Source organism: Cyclopterus lumpus, chromosome 1 (assembly GCF_009769545.1).
Source record: "Cyclopterus lumpus isolate fCycLum1 chromosome 1, fCycLum1.pri, whole genome shotgun sequence".
In the NCBI taxonomy this organism is placed as follows: Eukaryota; Metazoa; Chordata; class Actinopteri; order Perciformes; family Cyclopteridae; genus Cyclopterus; species Cyclopterus lumpus.
Genome location: NC_046966.1, coordinates 19,483,868 through 19,505,865, shown reverse-complemented (window position 1 = coordinate 19,505,865; position 21,998 = coordinate 19,483,868). Strand labels below are relative to the sequence as shown.

At 43.4% G+C, this 21,998-nt stretch overlaps 1 protein-coding gene across 10 annotated transcripts in view; it reads left to right on the top strand.

The window, feature by feature from the left end:
• fbxw7 (F-box and WD repeat domain containing 7) overlaps positions 1 to 20,852 on the top strand; it is a 102,114-nt gene extending 81,262 nt beyond the window's left edge. For 9 of the 10 annotated variants that reach the window (XM_034540805.1, XM_034540740.1, XM_034540755.1 and 6 more), the window contains 10 exons: positions 1,471 to 1,553; positions 2,905 to 3,046; positions 5,439 to 5,573; positions 7,588 to 7,711; positions 7,890 to 8,026; positions 8,678 to 8,791; positions 13,912 to 14,093; positions 15,431 to 15,656; positions 16,411 to 16,621; positions 18,278 to 20,778. In XM_034540805.1, coding sequence (XP_034396696.1) covers positions 1,471 to 1,553; positions 2,905 to 3,046; positions 5,439 to 5,573; positions 7,588 to 7,711; positions 7,890 to 8,026; positions 8,678 to 8,791; positions 13,912 to 14,093; positions 15,431 to 15,656; positions 16,411 to 16,621; positions 18,278 to 18,546 — 1,623 coding nt within the window. In that variant the 3' untranslated portion in view covers positions 18,547 to 20,778. Of the gene's footprint in view, positions 1 to 1,470; positions 1,554 to 2,904; positions 3,047 to 5,438; positions 5,574 to 7,587; positions 7,712 to 7,889; positions 8,027 to 8,677; positions 8,792 to 13,911; positions 14,094 to 15,430; positions 15,657 to 16,410; positions 16,622 to 18,277 lie in introns of all 10 variants that reach the window. The other variant, XM_034540748.1, reaches the window with a different exon arrangement.
• Positions 20,853 to 21,998: the final 1,146 nt, after the last annotated feature.

Genomic DNA, 21,998 nt, shown 5'->3' with positions numbered 1-21,998 from the left:
ATACTACAATAATAAGCTAGAAATACAACATATAGTTTGTCCCAAAAGAAGGGGAGTTTATTTTGAATGCGGTTTCTGCTCTCAAAGATATTATCAGCTTCTAGTACAGGCTGCTCTGGAACTGGAGACCAATAGTAGACACATTATTTTAACCTTAAATGGAAGTACCAAAAAGAAAAAGATTGTTGTTCCAGGAGTGAAAAACATGCTACGTTCTTTTGTGCAGTAATAGATGCTTCATCTGCACCGTGAGGTCCATTTCTTAGTCCAAATGCAGCCTTGTGGTTTTCTGTTGGTGGCTCCTACGATACAGCATTTTATTTTAAGTGAAGTCCAATTGAGAGAAGAGTCTTTTTGTTGTGTCTGAGGCTGAAACCGAAGGATCACAATCAAATCTACCTAAGCTTTCATTTCGGCATGAAACATGTCTAATTACTCAAGAATACAAAACGGCACTGTTGCATTGTAAATCTTATTTTGGCCAGACACTCCAGTTCCATTACTCTGTTCGCTTGTGAATCACAAGGGGGCCGGCGATGAGATGGTGATCACTTGCATGTGTAGTGAGGGGCCTTGCCAGAGAGAGTGGCAGGCATGAGATGAAGAAAATTGGCTTGCCCGGGCTCACACAGGCTCCTTTGTTTGCACAGTTGGGTAGGTGGTAACAGGGACTGGGTGGCGTGTTCACATGCAGGTGATGGAAGGAGATAAAGAACTCTGTTTTTCTGTCTCAAGTGTCCGTATACATCAAGCTTTAACAAACGAAGAATGCACCCTGTAGCCTCCCTGAACGAGTTTCTTTACCTTGTGGTTATTTTGTGTGCATGAACATGCTTCCACTTGGAGTTTCGGGCCTCCTGTATATCACGTGGCGTCTGGTTGTCTCGACGATCACCTCCAACATGGAAGATAATCAAAGGAAAGCTCAGCGTTGTTATACAAGCTCCTGCTTTGTACCCCACTATCTCATATCGTCGAGCTGCCTCCTCTACAGATGGGTCATTACCGCTCTGCTTTGTTATGGAACATGTTAATACATTTGAATCTCTAGCCGATTCATTGGAGTTTAATTTCCTATTTGCATGAAGCTGTTGCAAGACTGTGGTGTCTGTATTTTTATATGCTGGATTTCAGACGTCGTTTTAACAAAGTCTATGCCTTTGCAAAAGCAATTTTCTGCATGACCTTTTTTTTTCTTTCTTAAATGTGCTTTTCAAGAACCGGCTTCTCAATTAAAAAGTAAAGTGACTCGGACTCTGTTTTTGAATTAAAGTTATTAGAAGGGAAAAAAACAATGATGGATTATGCAAAACATGAATCCACCCACATTCTATGGGTGCACATTTGTATTTCCTTCTCAGAAGGATGCAGCGTAATAATTAGGTTTCTTTTTATACTAGTATCTCCTCCATTGGGATGCCCTGCTGGTTTTTAACGTTTTCATTCTCTGTGAATCTTTTTCTTCCTCAGATGAAGAGAAAGTTGGACCATGGCCCCGAGGTCCGATCTTTCCCTTCAGGAAAAAAGCCCTGCAAAGGCCCAGAGTATCCGAGGTAAAGCATTCTAGATTTCACCCTAAAGTCTCCCAGTTGCTCGTCAGAGACACGCCTTCTCTCAACTGTCCTTGCACTGCAGCGTTCTGCATTTATTCCCCACCTCGGGGTCAAGACGATCGTTTCCACGTTCCACAAGTCCTTTCTCCTTTATTTTAGTTCTACTCGTGTATTAAATGAACCTACCATGACAGGAGAAGATGAAAATGATATCGAGCGCCATGAAGAAAGATGCTTTGTGTCTTCAAACAGAATAATGCTTCACAACATATTGCATCTCCAGCATCCAGGCAGCTGTCCTCAATGTTTCTCTAACCCTGAATATTTAATGCGCGTGTTCACATGTAGCCACATTAAAATTCAGACCGAACACAGTCACTTAACTGTAAATGTTCCCATGTACCTCGCTCCGGCTCAGTTTCCAAAATTCATTAAAAATTAATCAATAATGAAATGGGACCCCCAGCTTTCCATTTTGCTGCCAGCAAGCAGAATTTGAAAAAAAAATGGAGGGATGCCCTGACATCACATGTGCTCACGGGCGTCCTTTTGAAGTCGGGTGCTGCTTTCCACATCCCGGTTTCTCAGGAAACTCGACTTCACCAGATTTCTGCGGGATTGTGCACACTTTGAAGTTAAGGATAACATTCGGTTAGAAACTAGAACATGTGTGATGAGGATTTAAAGATATCCTTAAAGTTCTGTAGCTCCAATGTTTTTCGGTGAAGTACAGAGTTTTATTCACATTTGTAGATTTTGGTAAAACAGTTTTTTATTCACACAGAAGTAATTATATTCTTCAGGTCCCACAGCAACCAAAATATTCTTCTATAATTTAAAGAGATTCAACCCTTATTATCACATCTGTTCAGCTGGCCATAAACTGTACATAATTTTTAAAAGGGGGTCAAAAATTGGGGTCAATTAAGACAATTAGAATAATGTACAAAACAAAGACACTTTTTTTTTATTTGCTTAGAAGAATACACATGCGTTAAGCTGAGGTTTTCATAGCTAAATCAAATCTGAGTGGCAAAATGCACGTGGATATTTAACTCTGCAGTGTTTGCCATAATTTGTGTTCTGTGTTGTTCAAATTTGCAGTGGAAATATCTGCAGAAGTAGCAGCAACAACTCGATGCTCTCATATTGAGTTTATTGTTCTCATTAATAGTGTATCCTTAATGTCTGTAATATTCTCCTAATGTTTCTATTTATTTAAAAAAATTTTATGCATCTTGTTGAGCGAGTTGATTTCTCGCCCTCCCTCTGTCTGCAGTCGGTCGTTTGCCGGTGAAGATCTCATTTTCTTATTAGTTTTTAAGCGTTTTTCCTTCCTTGTAAATTGCAGCCCGACAGGAATCGTCCCATGTCCATCCACACCCACCACATTTGGCCACATTAGAACAGCCAATTGTCAAGGGCAGCAGAGACGGCGCATCACCTCAATCCAGCCACCCACGGGTCTCCAAGAATGGCTCCGAACATTTCAGGTGAGCGCACTGGAGTTTTCTTCTTTTTCTTTGTCTCTTTTTCTTCTCCTCCCACGGGCAACTCCAAAGCCCTCGAGCAAAAGCTCCTCAAAAAAAGCAGATGTTGTGCCCAATAATTGTTCACTTAGTCTCAGAGATAATTGCTGCCTTGTTGTCCGGGCCCACTACATTAGCATAACCGCTGTAGCGTGGAATTGGAATTTGCCGTACCTGTTCAGACTTAAAAGCAGTTATAACATCAATTGTTTCTACTTTAGACTTAAAGTAAAGTCTCTCAGATGTCATTTTGTGTGTCCCTGATTAGAAAACTTGGAGAGCATTGCTCTGGGCTACCCAGAGAAATCCAGGCGGAAACAGACGGCAGTTCTTACTGGTATCCATGTATGTCAGTGTTGCGTCAAATGACTGCTGAGGGATTTATTGCTTCAATCTAATACATTTACCATCGACACCGATTGAACAGCCGACTAGCTTAGCTTAGCATGAAGACTGTAAACCGCTGGCCTGGCTCCTTCCTATAGTCACCTCTAAAGCTGACTAATTAACACAAGATATCTGGTTTGTTTAATATGTACAAAAACTGAAGTCTATGCACATGTGCTTTTATGGAGGGTTATGTGTGGGATTACTTGGTTAAAAAAGAAGAAAAATCTGAACAAAAAACACATCTTATCTACTGAGTTTATCCAAACAACAAGGCATAATTGCGGTTATTATCAAGGGCATAAAAGATTAAATAATTGCCTCTTTAGTGTCTCAGCAGCTCACAGTAATCGTAGCTCTCAATGAAATGAAGTGTTTCTGAGCAGTTACTTTCACACTTCCCTGAATGTCTGAACTGAGGTATTTTATCAGCAGCTCGTCAAAATGATCAGTTGTGAACAAGTGGTTCACACTCTCGCACATCTGTGAACCAGACTGGATTCCCTGCATGCTTAAGTGTCAGCACTGATCACAGATGTTAACTCCTGGGTTTTTTTTCATTTTTTTTTTTCTCAGGGGAAATTTCTGAAATCGGTAACGACTGACATATTGAGGGGAAAATAGTTTGCAAAAAATTATAAACATCAATGTAGGACTGAATTTAATTCGATTCTGGAAGCTCTTAGAATACTCTGCTCTTCTTTTATCAATATTTAACAGCATTCTGCCATGTTTTCAATGCCATCGAGAACAAAGAAATGGAGCTTACTTTTTTAAAGTTCTCAAATTATAAGCTAGAGGGTTTCAGTTTTAACATACAAAAATCCCCATCACATGTTGTGAATTGTGAACTTGTGGTTGTTTAAACAAAAACGGAATGATTATCAATGGCAGAAAATTTATGCAACACATAAGTAGCTGTTGCATGGCCGTCCCAAAGGCAGGGAAGAGGTCTCTGAACCCCCTGATTACCCACAGAACCAGCACTTCTGGCCAAAGCTTTTAGCTGCCAAATTACAGGTAGTTTGCGTGTGCCAGATTTTCCATCCTGCCTCGTAGCCTGTAATCATTGTTAGATTTCCGCCCTCCACAGAGAAAAACAACTGCGGCTGTTGGATCCAACATGCAGCGCTAGTCATCAGCCAGCGTTAAACAACTGCATGTTCAAGCAGAAGAAATAACCCCACAGAGTTTTATAATGTTGATGAAGTCTGGTTTCTGATCTTATTTTCCTAGAAATAGCCAGGTGAAGTAACTCTTTGCTGCTGTGGAGGGCACGAAGGGAACATTGACGTGTTAGTCACAAGGCTGTTTGTTTCCAAGGCTCTCCAATCAAAGTAGAATACGAGCTTACACAAGCACACTGATGCGTCTACTTTGACCACGATGAAACGGTCCGCTGCTATGTGTTTTTTTTAGTTTTTGTTAGTTGGCACAGCTGTGTTGGCTGTAGCAATCCAGATGTGGCGGTTTGATGAACATTCTGCTGACGGAGTTCAACTAGTGTATTGCCACCTGTAATAGCCCAAAATGGTTTTTTTCCCATTTTTATTTTATATTCTTTAGAGAGCACATTACAGAGACTGCAGTTAAATTTAAAAGCAATGAAAACCAGCAGGACACATTATGAACGAGTCAAACAGCCCCTCTAATGTTGTAAGATACCATATGAGGAGAAACTCGGTAAAAAGCTACAGCAGAAAGTGTTAGTCCATGATTTAGTGTATATATTAAAGAAGACGCAAAGCTACTTCACGTAAGATACAAATTTAAATTATAGGAATGTTAAGCTGTGTTTGAAATCATAGTGAACATGATGCTGCCGATGCAGAACTGTCCAAAAATGTCTTGGGTGTCTAAAAAGTGGAAACTTGCGCAGTCTGAAAAATAACATTATTTTGCTGTCATGTAACTCAGACGGAAGCGTTTTATTTTTTTTATTTTAAACAAGTTTCTTTTGTGTTTCCAGAGCTGGACTGGCCCAGAGAAGCTGCTGGCGCTGGATGAGTTGATTGACAGCTGTGAGCCCACACAAGTCAAGCATATGATGCAGGTGATCGAGCCGCAGTTTCAGCGAGACTTCATCTCCCTGCTGCCCAAAGAGGTGAGTTCCTGAATCCCCTTTTGTCCGTACACGGCTTCCTCTTAACCCCTCGTCCTTCCGTCTGACCTGAGCACCCGTGGGAACCCCTTCAGTTAGACATTGTTTTGATTGTACAATACGTGACGGGGCTTCCTCTCCAGCCCAAATCCTATCGCAATCTTCCCTCAGATCATTTAAAGACATCCATGGTGGGGTGTCTTGTTTCTTCCTCTGCATCATAACTGACAATACAAACTCTGAAGTCTCACACTCGACGATAAGATCACATAAGGAACAAAACAGCCTCAATCCACCGTATCTGGTGCAGCTGATCAAATACTTACCACGTCGACTCGCTCTGGCAGGTGTGGGGATGAAAGCTGGGGGCTGCTAGGATGGAGAGTGAGGCAATACGATGCAAGAAGCTGCTCTCAAGCCAAATACACAGCAGCATCATGTTTGTTCTCACCATGCCATGGGTCCTCTCTTTTCATTTAGTTTTCTGTCTCTCCTTTTGTATATATTTATTTATATATCTTGTTCCCTCGGACTTCTTTTGATAATCCTGTCTGTCCTCTCTGCCAGAGCTGCTGGAAATGTATTGAGGGGGGTCTGTCGAGTCATTTTAACCCATCCCCGTAGCAGCACTACAGATACAGTTGAAATTGAAACCGTGAAGAAAACCTTCAGAAAGCTTAAAAAGCAATCACTGGCGGCTCAAGGTCCATTCATAAAACTTTTGAAATATCCTGAATCCCGGTAATGACAACTGGCTTAGACAGGCTCTCAGGTGATTTAGGAATGTCAAGGTGTGTGGGTTGTGTCTGAGGCAAGTGATTTGAAATAACCCTAAAACCCAACTTTAATACCGGAAAGCCGTCCGTAGGTTGAGAAAACAACATGAAAACCTTCTGATTGCCCTTCATAACATCCCCCAGTCCTCTTTAAAATGTTGTCAAAGGAGATTTGAATCCAAATCAACAATATTCAGATTTGCTTGATGGCTTTAATCAAACTAATAGATTTTTAGATTGATGTCTGAATTCATCTGTTGCAAAATAGCTGTCTAATTCTTAACTATCTAAACTCGAGTAAATAAACAAACTAAAAACAAAACCTGGTTGACAGTCAAACCTCAACTAATGTTTGCCTTCTGCAAAACAACATTAATTTATATAATGTTCTCAACAGAATTTCTCAACCAACTTCTCAAATGTGAGGATTTGATGCCAGGATTGTTCGTCATGAATAATAGTTAATGGAATATCTATTGGTTTTGGACATTTGATTAGCTATAACGAGCAATATGGATTAATCAAGGAAATAGTGGGCAGATTAATCTATGGGTGAAAATAATATTTAGTAGAATCTAGACATGATCTAAGAGCAAACTGTTTTTTTTTAAACCGGCCCTGGTTCTCCTGATGTTCGTGAGGCCACTCCTGAATGTATCACACAGTGTGTCGAGGGTCATTATCATCTCGGATTATTGTAATATAATAAAAGAACAATATTTACACAACCGGTTACGAAATGAACCCATCATCTTTCCCCTTTTGTGATGATACGGCACATCTATTGTCCTAAAGGTTGATTCACCGCATTGTTTGGTAAAACAAACATTGTGTGTCGAGACCTTTGTCCAAATATATACCTGCTACAATATGTTAAACAGCAGACCATAGAGGGGTTTTTCTCTATTGCTCAGGGGTCCAGATTTATGCTCATTATACCAGGTTTTGTGTCTTTTTTTTTTATGCCGGCTTTGGCTTAACGAACTGTAGCCTCAACATTATTATCGTCAGTGTGGCTCCTATTGTGTATTTTATGTTGCGCTTCAAGAGAAATGTTGATTCAGTTTTATGGTAATGCCTTGCTCAGTTAGACTCATGCTGTTAATATATTGAACACAGTTTGTTCCGTTTTGTTGTCGTAATTTAGTTACTTCAAGGTGAGTCAGGCGTTTGTGAGTAATGTGTCCTTTTTGCGTCTCCTTTTTCCATTTACCCCTCTCGCATTCCTCGTCTTTCAACAGCTGGCTTTGTACGTGCTGTCATTCCTGGAACCGAAGGACCTCCTTCAAGCAGCCCAGACGTGTCGCTACTGGCGCATCCTGGCAGAAGACAACCTGCTGTGGAGGGAGAAATGCAGGGAAGAAGGTGAGTCTTAAGTCTTTGCAACAGAGAACATGCACTCGCACAGCGGGCGCAGTCTGGAGCTGCAGCTGTGGCCGATGCTGTGCTTAAAGGTGCCGTTGTACCCGTTTTTATGATAAACATTTAGAGGACAAAACATGAGCCGTAATCCAATCTGCCTCCATCTCTCGTCTCCTCATAGGCATCGATGAGCCTCTGCCCCTCAAGAAGAGGAAAATCGTCAAGCCTGGCTTCACCCACAGCCCCTGGAAGAGTGCCTACATCAGGCAGCACAGAATAGACACCAACTGGAGGAGAGGGGACCTCAAATCACCCAAGGTACCTTTGCCTTCAAACTTAAATTCCCCAGCTGGTGGATGATCTCATAGACCTGATATAAAATGGCTTTGAGTCACAGAAAGATGGTGGAAAGTTAGTGGGAGGTCAGGTCTCCACAGTATTCTTGTTGAATAATAATTAAGCTGCAGCACAGGATGCTCTTAATCTTTAATGTAAAGGCTCCATTTGTCTTTTTCCTGTTCAGAAGTTTCCCTTAAAGCATGAGCTGCATGCGAGAGTCGATCTTTAATGGGCCTTGTTTGCTTTGGCTCATTTTGAAACCGCTGCGGGTCGTTTTAGGCCGACGCTGGTGCTCTTCATACTCCTTTGCATATGTGGTCTGTTGTTTGCTGTGCTAGCAGTCCTGCGACCCAGTAACACACACACACACACACACACACACACACACACATACACACACACACACACACACACACACACACACACACACACACACACACACACACACACTGCTTAAAGAGCTGTGTACAACCTGCAGCACTTGGTGACATTTTCCTCTTATCTCCCCTTTGATGTACAAAGCACCAGAGACGCCTCATTGTCAGCCTCGATTCCCGCTGTGTCATTCTGCCTCCACCCCGTCGTCCATGTCCTTCTCATTGCATCTCTCTCGATCCGTCTCTTCTGAAGGTGCTGAAAGGTCATGACGACCACGTGATCACCTGCCTCCAGTTCTGTGGCAACCGCATCGTCAGCGGCTCCGACGACAACACGCTCAAAGTCTGGTCGGCCATCACAGGAAAGGTACGGGTTAACTGCTTCTTTTTTTTCTTCCATTTCCTGGTTTCTCCTTTCATCTTAATGGGTTTCTTTTCTCCTGCTCAGTCAGACTATAATGGACGGTAGGCAAGTTCAAGCTGTATTCACTTTATTCATTTTTCGGACTTATTTATCTGGAAGCGGATGAGACATTTATCTAAATTATTAAAAACATGAACACTTTGCTCCTTGTACCTTCAACATAGTTTATTAAATAGTAACATTAGCCCCATCGGGTCAAAACATCCTGGCAAGACTCCATTCTGTGTCTCTCTATTCTCTCCTCTTACATTTAGCTGACTTGTTACACGGCACATGTCTGCAAGAGCTGTTAGTATTCACAGCTGAGGCCGGTTCAAGCTGCACAGGCCTTGGCCGCAGCGTTACGATGCTGCGTATTAAAAAGAAAAGCCGTGGTTGTACTGTGGCGTCGGAGAGAGTTTCACAGATTGTTGTGAATCGGCTCTTTCATGCCTCGGTGTCGGACTATATTTACAAAAGAGATTTTGTTGCATATTCCTCTTTTCCACTCTGTTCCTTTCACGAGGAATGGCGGTAAGTGGAACTGTGATCTCCCCCCAAAAAATACTTTCATAGAAAATCCTTTAGAGAAGTTCTGCACGATCACACTGCAGTAAGTCTCTCTTTGGGTTGGACGCAATATACCAGAGTTTGTTTTCCATTGCTTTCGAGACTCGGTCCAAACAAATAGTAAAGTTGGCGTTCAGCCAACTGCCGATTACACGCACATCGGTCTCAGCATTTGCTGATCTGAACAGATCTTGCCACGGTCATCCGATAAGCACGGAGCACGATTTGGCCGTCCTTCACCCAAAGACATCTGGATGACGGGTTGTTGCGTTCCAGCTGCAGCGGAGCCACATTGGTGGAGGAAGTCTGCGATGAGTCACATCACCAGCGGGCTCAAACGCTTTTTTTTTTTTTTTTTTTTGTGTGAAGCCACCCTGCCTTCAGTCCAACGTCACAGAATTGTCTGTGGTTTCGACAACACTAATCCGCCTAAGATTTGTTTGAGGAGATGAGCCTAAATCCGTTTCTGTTTGGGTGATGTATTCAGAACACAAACCCCTCTGCCTAAGCCTAGTCAACCATTTTGGGTGAGGAGTCTGTCAAAGCCAGTAAAGTAAAAACACAATGGTATTTATTACCAACACCTGTACTTGTTTTTCTTTCTCTGTCAACATCCTTTAGAGTCTCTGCGAGCGCTTTGAGGACTTGATGCTACGTTTTCTTCGCGGCCAGTTGTCCGCCTGTAAAGTGTCCATCCGTGATCTCAAGGCGTTGAGAAAAAAAAGACACAGTTTGCGACGGCCCGTGGCTCCAAAGCCTCCTGCCAATATCATTCCTCTTGTCCTTCATATTGCAAATCATATCTACTCCATAATCTTCCCTTTTTTTTTTTTAAGTGATGTGTTTGCCCTTGATGCGCCTTTTTTTTACCGCTCGCATGAGCCCTCCAACTTCAGAGACGGCTCAGGGTGACCTTCCACAGCTCAGCCGCCGCTAACACAAGAACGTAGGTCCTACTCTGAATTGGATCGATAAGAGATGACAGTGCTAATCAACAGAGATGAAGAATTCTGATGTTTTGAAGGTTCTCCTTTTTGAAACCTGACGCCAGTAGACGTGATGATGAAAAAGAGGTTTCTGTCCTCACTAAAGTAGTCTCTCCGGTAATGAGTTAATGGGTTACAGATTATGAGCGTACATTGGCTCATACTCTCGTCTTTCTTCAGATGAGAGATTTGAAATGCAGCGCTGGCGGCTTTCACTGCAGGTAGAGGATTTTAAATTGAGGGGACGGAGAAAGAAATTGGTCATAGAAATAGACCAGATGTGCCAGAGGTGGAGCAGCGGTAAACGCTTTTTGCTGCTTTTCCTTTTGTTCAATTTAGAACGATCCAAAGGATTCTCGCTGTGATGAGATGTGGGGTGGATCAAGTGGTGTTGCAGCGTCCAAATCGTATGATACGTCTCCACGCACAGTATCCTCTTCACAGCTCTAAAGAGTGCGTTATGATGCTGAAAAGATTGATAACTGATGTTACTATCAGTTTCATGAATCTGTCCAATATTCTTATCTTCCGTTAAAGATTTGTTTGTGAATCATGTGTGTATATATATATATATATATATCATTTTTTTTAACTCACTTGGCATTTCGAGCACAGAAAGCAAAGTGTCACATCATATTGACAGGGTTGTTAGCATAGACGTGGCTTAATTTAATATATTTCAATAAATACTCATCAGTGAAGGACTGCCAAATCCCAGAGGTAATGTGAATCGCTAATGTTTCATCTTTGCTGGCAGTTTTGTCTTGTCCTTGATTTAGCTGGTTATATAAAACGCACTGAATTGAACCCTTGCTGTGAGGCAATCTGAATTAGTATACGAGCACTTTACATGTAAAAGCCGCCATACCTCTGGCAGCACTGGGCCGTTGCTTAGCGATCAGGTAAGACAATGGGGATTTTATTGCTGCGTAAGTATTTCATCAGAGATTTAACAAACACACCAGAGTCTGAGATTAAAGAAGATTAATCCGATTTGCAGTCTGCAGGAATTTTTCAAAAAGCTTTTTTTTTTCCTTTTTTTTCCTGCTGAAGCAGCGGATGCTCGGACGCCGCCTGTAAGCTTTTAGTCTTTACCTGATGGACCTTTGTCTCCACGCGTCCTCCAGCGTCAGTGAAAGATGTCAATCTTCCACGCATAAACGGTCGCACACATTTCATCGCTTCAAAGGTGGCGGCCTGGTGCTTAACCGAGCGGCACATGTCCTTGGTGGTGCCCGTCAGCAGCAGCCTCAGCTGTCAGGCCGATCCAAGATGGCGAACCTGTGGGCTGCCGATGCCCAGGGAGAGGCGTCCTCAGCCAGAATTCCAGTTTAACTTCTCCTCTTTAACTCGCGGAGATAAGAGATTGCTTTTTGAACTGGGAACTTAATTGGATTGTCGTTTAGATAAATTATGGTCATCTAGCATTAATGCAACCGTGGCTTTGTATTGTGTATCTGTGATGACGCTTTTTTCCTGTGGAGGAAATCGGTGCTGCTGTGCGTGTGAGACACAACAACAGCCCGTCGTTAATTGCAGTCGACCAGTAAATCATACCCATGTCGTCAAATCGGCGGAAGAATAATTGAACATGTTGCTATCCTCGCCCTCGCTCGGCTCTCATAATACCTTCAGTCTTCAGACCATTTTGATTTATCTCCCTTCTTCCACCAGCATGTTTCTGTGAAACAAGCTGAGACCGGGGTCAGCTTGAGCCGCTGCACGGTGCAGCAGTTGACTGAAGTGACTCAACAGAAAAGGACTGCAGTCATTACTTTATCTATCAGGATGCAATGAAGGCATTTATGTTGGGCATTATTGGTTTAAGTATTTGGTAGCCTGGATTCATAACATACATGGTCTCCATAGTTGTCGTTAGGCCTTACTCTCAATGTAGAAACCGTTTGAGCAGATCTATTTTTGAGTCGTGTTATTGGACTCCAGCGTTCAGCCAAGCAGAACATTTTTCACGGCCGTGATAGAAGTACTGGCAACACCCATCTTGTGCTTCTGTCTTTACTGACAGACTGTGAAATCAGTCATTTAAAATGATATGAAAACAGTCTTAACGGTAGATTCAGCTGTAGCCTGGGGTCATCTTAGTCATGAGTCTATAATGTGATTTCTTGAACTGATGTAGTTTATCTTAGCCGTTGCAAATAATTCGCTCCATCAGCGTTATCACTTATTTTCAGATATTTCCTGCTAAGGCAAAGAATGTGTCTTTTTCAAGAGAAAGACGAAGCTCCAGTATGTAGCCGGTCTCACGTGGTCTAGATCTCCGTAGCAGGCTGCTGTACTGGATACTCTTCCACAGTTCTTTCTTTCAATGTATGAAAACATAATGCAAATGTTAAGCACGGTATAAAACCCCTCATGTGTAAGAAAAGGTTCATTAAAAGAATGCACATCTTCTTTCACTCAGACGGCCTCATTGTATGTTGGTTTCACAGACTGATAAAGATGCTTAAGCCCTCCATTTCAGATACTCTGTTCCCACGCAGTGTTTGAGGAGGCTCTAATCACACACACTGGTTCTTGTTTTGGAACCTCGACCACTGGCTCCGATTCACAAGGAAAATCTTTCATCCTTGAAAGTGTGCTTACAATAAACTGCAGGCCTGTGGTTGAGTATTACAGAAGAAAAGCAAATATGTCTGTCGATAATCCTCATAACGTCCCACGATATTCCAAAGCCTTAGCCATGTAATGCAGAATAAGATGTAATTTAGCCAGATGTTTCACTGAAGCTCAGGTGATGAAACAAGAGACTTTTAACACTGATTGTCAGGTCATGCCACATTGGCCCACAGTTAATGAAGTGATTCTCTTTATCACGCAACAAAGAGGGCGAAGGCGGGCGGCAGCAGCAGCCCCTTTCACTCGCTGCAATAAGAGCTCTCGCCATTAGCTGCTCAGCGGCTTATCAGCTGCATTCAGGGGGTCACATGTCGATCCCCTCATCGGCGCTCCACTCTGAACCTGACATGACCACAGCACTCACCACCGAACACGTCCACAGATCGCTCCTGTACCCAAATAAATGTCATTTAAAACATTAAGCTTTATTAAATTGAGGGGCAAATTAGAAGCTGTGGAGACGCAAATTCAATTGATCAGAACTATTTCCATCAATAGCTAATCTACCATCCCTAATGAGGATGAATGGGTGGATTTCTTTAATTGAACAGTTGTAAAACCTTCCTGCAAAGAAAAAAATCCACAAATTTCCAACAGATAAGTAAAAGCAATTAAAGATGCTCAAAGAGCGATTTTGTCCCAGCTGCAGATATTCAACGACTGGGTTCTTCTTTCCCTGATAAGGTCACATTTAATTGTTCTTGTCTTTTTTTTCCCCTGCAAGCAGTCGGGGGTCACAGTGTGTGGGGGGGGGGGGGGAGATGTGCAAATGTGATGTATGTGAAATCACCCTGAATGTCTCTGAAACGTAACTTTTCTCTGATCCAACGTCTGCAGTAGCAGTGAGAAACGTGCTCAAGACTTCTTCTTCTTCTGCCATCTTTTCAGTGTCTGCGCACGTTGGTGGGCCACACGGGGGGCGTGTGGTCATCCCAGATGCGAGACAACATTATTATCAGCGGCTCCACTGATCGCACACTCAAGGTCTGGAACGCAGAGACAGGCGAATGTATCCACACCCTCTATGGGCATACCTCAACAGTGCGCTGCATGCACCTCCATGAGAAAAGGTACGAAGCCCATTTCACTCCTAAATCTAGAGCTGAGAGAGTAAATAGATTAATTGAGTTGATCAACAGAATAATTATGTGCTCAAGGTTTTATCTTTATCGTCAGGAAGGTGTGATGCACATTATTCACTTTTTTTCTGACAAACAAACTATCTGTTACTTGAGTTGATGGGCATATGGAAATTAAAAGTTAGTATTAGTAGCAGCCCTAAATGAACCCATTAACGTGTTAATTAGTGAGCTTTACAAATAATTGTTTGCAAACCAACACAAGATTTATTTGTAAACGATATTTCTCTTAAAGGAATAGTTGATTAGATTGCGAGTGATATTGATCTTATAGTTGATGATGAATATGAAGCTGTTCCCAGCAGCAGTTAGCTTAGCTTAGCATAGAAACTGTAAGCCGGCGCAAACGGCTCGTCTGGCTCTGTCCAAGGTAATAAAATCCTCTGACCAACACCTCTCCCCAAATAACGTTCTTTATCTTGTTTTGTTGAAAACAAACAAACATGGAGACTCTACCTTCAATGCGCCCATGTGCGCCGTTATTATTAGAATCATTACGTCCGACTTCACAGCGATCCCACGGAGCAAAAAGAGCATCTCTGCAACATTCTTAGAGGACAGTATCTCTATGAAAGTGAGCATGTGGTCTTTTAGAGATTAAATAAACCCTGTGAGCCGTCTTAAGTGAACTGCTGCTCACTCATTCACTTAGTATGACACTCCGGAGACTCAAAGTGCTCCTTTCGCCTTAAGGCCCACCAAGGTTTTTGTATAGCATTTGATTACTCACTCAGTGGAAATGCTGCAGGCAGACAGTGAATAACATGCTGGTGATCTCCATCTATGTAGCGCTGTGAGGCGTTCTATGAATAAAGAGCATGTGCTGTGTGTGTATTTACGGCACTTTACAACTAAGGATGAAGGATGTAATAAATTCTTCCTTTAATCTAAATAAGTTTTTCCTAGAATCTGGAATTTTCCCTCAAGGGAGTTTCCCTTTCTGTAACATCTTTCCGCTCCGTGGGGGTGAAGATGCTGCTGGAGGGGCGGCTGTTTGAGTTAAATGAGTGTTTTTGTGCTTTTATGTATGAACGTGATGCTGTAGTTTACTCGACGTGAGAGGAGTGAAAGGAAATGTTCATACCTGACTACTATTGAATTTTTAATGGTACAGAATCTGTTACTTGTGGGAGACGTTACTTTTGTGGTAAAGTGAAGCTCAACATTAAGACTTCACAACAGTTTGAACTCTTTCTGCCGACTCTGAAAACGTAACGCCACATGTATCTGACCCGTCGCGTCTCCTTCTCTCCTTCTCTCCTTCTCAGGGTGGTCAGTGGCTCCCGTGACGCCACGCTGCGTGTCTGGGACATTGAGACGGGTCAGTGTTTACACGTGCTCATGGGCCACGTGGCGGCCGTGCGATGCGTCCAGTATGACGGCCGGCGGGTGGTCAGCGGTGCCTACGACTTCATGGTGAAGGTCTGGGACCCTGAGACGGAGACCTGCCTCCACACGCTGCAGGGCCACACCAACAGAGTGTACTCGCTACAGGTGAGCAGCTTCACGCACATTCAGCAGTGGGAGTTATTTCCGTTTGTACAGCAAATGCGTTTAGTTAGTTATTTTTCATCGAGGAAATACAGCAGGAGTGGGTTGAGCCAGCGATTCATAAATACGCTCGGATCAAGTGTTGTTTTCAATTCAGTTGGAACATATTCGCACATTAACGCTAGTTTCAGATGGTTCAGTTGAAGCGTGGCAGTTAGAGTGAAAATATGTATTCTCTCTAAGGTTGTTGCCTTGTCATAAACCAAGTCAATGTGATTGCACTAACATTTTTAACTGTCTTGCCCATTTGTATCCACTGTTTTAAAGTGTGTGTGTGTGTGTGTGTGTGGTTGTTTTCAAATGCATGCCTGTGTCCTCTAAGATGTCCTCTCACCCACTCTGTGTGATTACGGTGCACTTTTAGCCGGTGCCATCAACCTCGGGGAGGAAGCTGTTTACTGCACGGATAGATTGGTTTTTGGAGCGTGCTGCATCGTTTTTTAAAGTGTCGATGCTCTACTATTGGATGTCAAAGATTCACACGGATCAATAAAATTCATTAATTTTAATGGGTTTAATCTTAAGTTTGTTAATAGTAAGAAAGTCTGCTGCTCCAAGTCAAAGTGGCGGTTTCTGTCATCTCGAAGTGGCAGCTTGATGTTCAATCAGTTTAAGATGAATTTCCTCAACATTCAGTCCGCTCTCACAACGGAAAAGAAAAGTCTTGGCTGAACTCTTGATCCCTTCTGCCTTGTAGTTTGATGGGATCCACGTGGTGAGTGGGTCTTTGGACACGTCCATAAGGGTCTGGGACGTGGAGACGGGCAACTGCATCCACACGCTGACGGGGCATCAGTCCCTCACCAGCGGCATGGAGCTCAAAGACAACATCCTGGTCTCAGGCAACGCAGACTCCACTGTCAAGATCTGGGACATCAAGACGGGCCAGTGCCTGCAAACACTGCAAGGTGAGTCTGCCATCCCAGTTTGGCTTTAAGGGCAGCTTCTGCCACTCCAAGAGGTAGACGTGTTACTTTTTACTGGTTAAATCGAAAAATATATATTGTAACAGTATGTTTACATCTGAATATTATTACTTATATTATTATCGTTTTCAAATGTACAGTCTTATAGCTTTACGTTTTACTGCAGACTGTACAAAAAGTAAATCATTCAAATCTACATCTGACTGTAAATATACATAAAGATCTAAACGTATAACTTAAACATAGAACAATGTAACAACAAAAAGCACAAAAGATGGGACTTTAATTGGATGGTCAGTTTCAAGCGGTCTGTGTGGCCGTACGGAGCCAACACCTTGTGTGCCTGCAGGTCCCGATTACACTCACTTCCTTTTGTGTCCGTCTGAATAGTTTAAAATCCATTAGCAGCAGCACTGGTGCTTCACAGGAAGTTGGAAATCCTTTGCTGAATAGCAGCAGCAACCAGCAGCGCCCCCCCCCCCCCCTAAATGCCCTCATTAGCAAACTACAACCCTGCATGTTAGTTCTACAAACACCAAACACCCCCCTCGCTGAACAAAGGGATGGCCCAGTGAGAGTCTGAGGACAGAGGGAGGGACACAGTGGACCGGGGGGGGAGGATGTGTGTGTGTGTGTGTGTGTGTATCCTGTAAAGATGGGGTGACTACAGTGAAGGGATGGAGGCCGGGGGACTTTGTAGGTCATATAATTAGGTCAGCGGACAATTTCTGCTATTCATTAGTGCGTTTTGTTAAAACAATGGGCCCACAACAAGGTCGTCACTGTCAGCTGAAGAGAGCATAGGTAATGACGGAGCTGGCTTTGTTGTGGTAATGCGGGGAGGAGAGAGGCAGGCATGTTGGGGGTTGGTGCACAGCACTCGTGAATACTCGAGTAGATAACACAGCCTTTGAACTAACTGGAGACAGAAATGGAAAATATGTGAAAGCATGTTGATGGGGGGGAGATTCAAAAGGAAAATTCTCTGCAAATTGATTGTGAAAGCGGAGAGAAATTTAATGAAATGAAATGGCTGCTATAGCAACTTCCGTTAAATAATAAATAAATAAAAGCAGTTCATTTGCCAGCGCTTGTTTGTGCTTTGTGTCGCCCTACTTGATTTAATTAAGATATCATTTTCAAGCCCTGAAGGAAATCTTAAGTCACTGCGCACGTAGTGTCACAAAGAAAGTCACCTCAACGAAGGCAGTAAGTGCCGCCATCTTCACTTGGCGTGTGGCGTCCTGCCAGCCGGCAGCAGACGGAGGTGTAGCTGGAGCTGCTAAGCCTCCGTGACAATGACGAGTGCTAAAGCCTGCTCCCTACAGCGGGAAGTCTTGACGACACTGTCACAATAGCTTCAGGAATAAAAGAGGGGAATTCTCCCTTTGTGTCTCAGTTATTTATTCTGTACCCAAGTCTCATTTCAAATTCACCCATCCAACGTCTCTCTATAGACGCTACTCTATTTATTACCAACGGCCGTTTTTGACAAAATGATACCAGGAACTACAGAGGCCCGGGCATGAAATAGTTCAGTGGACGTGGAGTCAGACTGTGGTTCCTGCTGGTGGGAATGCAGTGAAATGCTTCTTTACGTCCTTCTGAGACTCCGTTTCTTTGTGTGTTTCTTTTCAGGTCCCCACAAGCACCAGAGCGCCGTGACGTGCCTCCAGTTCAACAAGAACTTTGTCATCACCAGCTCGGACGACGGCACGGTCAAACTGTGGGACCTGAAGACGGGCGAGTTCATCCGGAACCTCGTGACCCTGGAGAGCGGCGGCAGCGGCGGCGTGGTGTGGCGCATCCGAGCCTCCAACACCAAGCTGGTGTGCGCGGTGGGCAGCCGCAACGGCACGGAGGAGACCAAGCTGCTGGTGCTGGACTTTGACGTGGACATGAAGTGAGAGGGCAACGTGGTGGGGAAGGACGAAGAGAGCGAACCGCGGAGAGGAAGGAATGGAGAGGGAAGGCCCCAGAACTCTGCAACCAAACTCGCATAATCTACCACCCCCAACCCCCCCCCTCTACCATCAACCTCCCCGTCCCCCTTTGGGCAAATGTTACTGACGGAGCCACAGACCCTCACGTGTTCAGCCCCCGCTTTTCAACCCCCTACCACCTGTAGTCGGAGGGGATCGGGTTGGAAATGAGGAGGCGGGGCACCACCGGTCTGCCCCTCGATTGGCTGGGAGAAAGAAGAGAGGAAGAAAGGAACGACTGATGACGACTGAACTCTTTTGAAGTGACTCTCAACCCTTTCGGTTCGGAGGTCCGCTTTGCACAGAGACTTGGTTTCGCTCAAGCCTGACAGATTTTGAGATGTACAGAGATATATTATTTTTTAAAGACCCCCCACCCACCCTTTCTCACACACACACACACACACACACACACACCCTCCCCCTCCCATAAGCTCGCACGCCCCCTCTCACACACACATGCACTCAAACGGCCAACCGGAAAGTTGGAAACATTCGCTGTAGGAACATTTTGAGGAAGGTGGGAGACATTTAAAGGTAACTTTCCACACACAGCTGCTCGTTGCAGAGGAGACACGCGACCGGAGGCTTCGGCCTGTAATCAGGCTCGTTTCTTGTCACTCCATTTCCGTTCTTTGTTCTCCACTCGGTTTCTGTAGTTTTCTTTACAATATCGCACGTAAACACAACTGTGAATTTCAATACGTTCTTGATTTATCACATGAAAGGGGTTTCACTCGCTTTTGTGTTTTTCTTTTGCTTTCTTTGCGGTTGCCAACAGCAACACATCCCAGTATTAATAACCTGCTCTGTTTAGGTTTGCTGTTATTATTTCACAAGGTTTTTTTTTCTTTCTCCTTTTTCTTTGAGTTGTTTGTTCTTCCTATCTTTTTTTCTGTATACCTGAGTCTGGAGCTCCGTCTCCACATAAACATCAGTGCTGTCCAGAGTTTTTCAGTCTAGCTGGGGAGGTTTTCTCAGTGCTGTGACGAGAAGAAGTAACGGTTCTTTGCTCCAAGCGCTGTGGACTAATGCCCCTGAACACCCCCTCCCCCCGATACCCTCCAGCCCTTCCCCTCTACTGTTTCCTCCCAGTGGCCAAACTGTATTTATGCTGCTACATGAACGGAAAAAAGAGAGAGATGGAACTTTTACTTGCTGTGACGTTTTAGTCCCAGGCAAAATTCCAAATTGAACTCTATATGTTTGGACTTTAAGGAACAAAAGATCACAAAAGATAACATCCAACTTTTTTGTTTTATTTTGTTTGTTTTTGCCACTGAAACTTGAGCCAAACGTGCCTCTACGAGGCTGAGAGGAGGGAGCGCGTCCGACAGATACTGACGGGAGCGCCTGCAGAGAGGAAACCAGGGGATGTACACTGTTGGCGTGTGTGTGTGTGTGTGTGTGTGTGTGTGTGTGTGTGTGTGCGTGCATGAGTGCGTGTGCTAGCGTGTTAATGGGCAACTTGTAAACACATTCCTTGGGACAACGCTCTTTCAGCCTGTTCTTTGGGGAAATGTACAAATGCTGTGTGGACTGGCAAAGAAGAAGAAAAAAACTAGCAGATGTATCGATTTTAACACGTGAATGAAAGAACTGTCCGTATCCGTGTGTGATTGTTGTTCAACTCAAAGATGTCTGAAGCAACAGAGGAGACCATCACAAGCATCCGCTGACAGGTCGAGCTGCCGGGAGTCTTAGTGTTACATGTGTTGCAGTTAAAATCTCCGTGGCGGCGGTCGCAGCCTCGAGGATCGTCAGTGGGGGAAAATAAAAACACAAAAAGGCAACAAAACGTGAACAGAAACATTGTAGCCAAACGAAAAATCGTCTCAATCTCCAAGAGTCACAACTCAAGCTGAACTGTGAAAGTGGTATAACACTGTATATTAAAAAAGAAAAAAAAAGAAAACAATCTTGCTCTATCTCCTCTCGTTGTTTTCTCCCTCTGTTTTAATTTATGATCTGGTTTGAGAAATCAGATTTGTTGCAGGTGTTTTATAATTTTTTTTCAGTTGATGTAAACCGCCTGGCAAAAAAGAAAACGGACAGAAAAAACCTTAAAGGGATTGTGTATTTGTTTGATTCACTTAGAATTTTATTTTCTTATAACTTAAGTGCAATAAAATGTGGGTTTTTCTTTTTTCATTTCAAGCATATCGGTTGTCTGTTTTTGTTACCTGTGTGAAGGCATCTTATATGTTCAATAAAGCAAATTATTTGGTTAATTACATCCACGAGGGAATACTTTTAACATTTATTAGAGTGCAGATTGTGTAGACCAAAGGATGGACCCTCATATTCAGAATAAATTTTCCTGCTACGGTTTTGGAATAATCGTTATTTTTGCAAAATATAAAATGTCCAATCTTTAGCAAACCAGGCTTCAAAAAAAAGAATTCTATTCCGCCACTCACTTTCTTTGACGTTGGATCTTTGGGGGAAATTAATTCCCATTGCACCAAATATAAAAAGTTTTTCCGATGCCAGCATTTTAAAGCGATACATTTTAGAATCATATTATTTGTAATCTTTCCTCTGAAAGCATAATTATGGTAATTGTCTTTTCTCCCAAATTGAATTCTTGTTTTCCAACCTGTTGAGATAATATATGCGATCACAACATGTTGCTCCTGTGCTGCTGTAACTAACGCGCCATGAAGATGACCACATTGAATGAGACTCTCTTGTGTGTTTTTTATATCCGTCATGAGCCCGTAGCGCTCGCTGTAGCGGATTCCCTTCCTGCCTGTTGCCTAGCGATGGCTCCTCTGGCCTCGCAGTGCTAGCGACGGCTGTACATCCGCACATGAATGGACGCGTGGGGGAGTTTCCACTTTGGTTGGCACGGTTACCCCGAGCGCCTGTTTGTTCCCAGGCTCGCCTCATGTGTTGTGTAAGCAGCAGCTCCGCTCCGCTGACCGGTCACGGAGGAGAGTAATCTAGTTTATACACACTTTGTTTTTCTGGTTTCAGACGCACCAAATGCAACAAATCCACGATTTCTGGGGCGAAAACAAATGGCCACAATTTAAATCTGAAACAATTTTGGTTCCAGCTTCGCCCAATGTAAATTAAATACATTTGGGGGTTGGACTGTTTGGTCCTACGAAACGAGAGGTCTGATATGACCTTCGGCTCTGGGAAAATGTGCAGAGCATTTTAATCACTACCTTGTGGACGTTTTATAGACTAAAATGGTTGTGGAACTAGTGCTCAGATCTTTTACTAAAGTAAAAGATCCAATTCCATAATTTAAGGATGCTCTTTTAAATGTACACTGGTAAGTGTGCTAGATCTGCAAATAAGTCTAATTAAAGGTCTTCAGCAGTAGGACGGCATATGTGATTATTTTCCCTTCTGTGGCTCTCGAG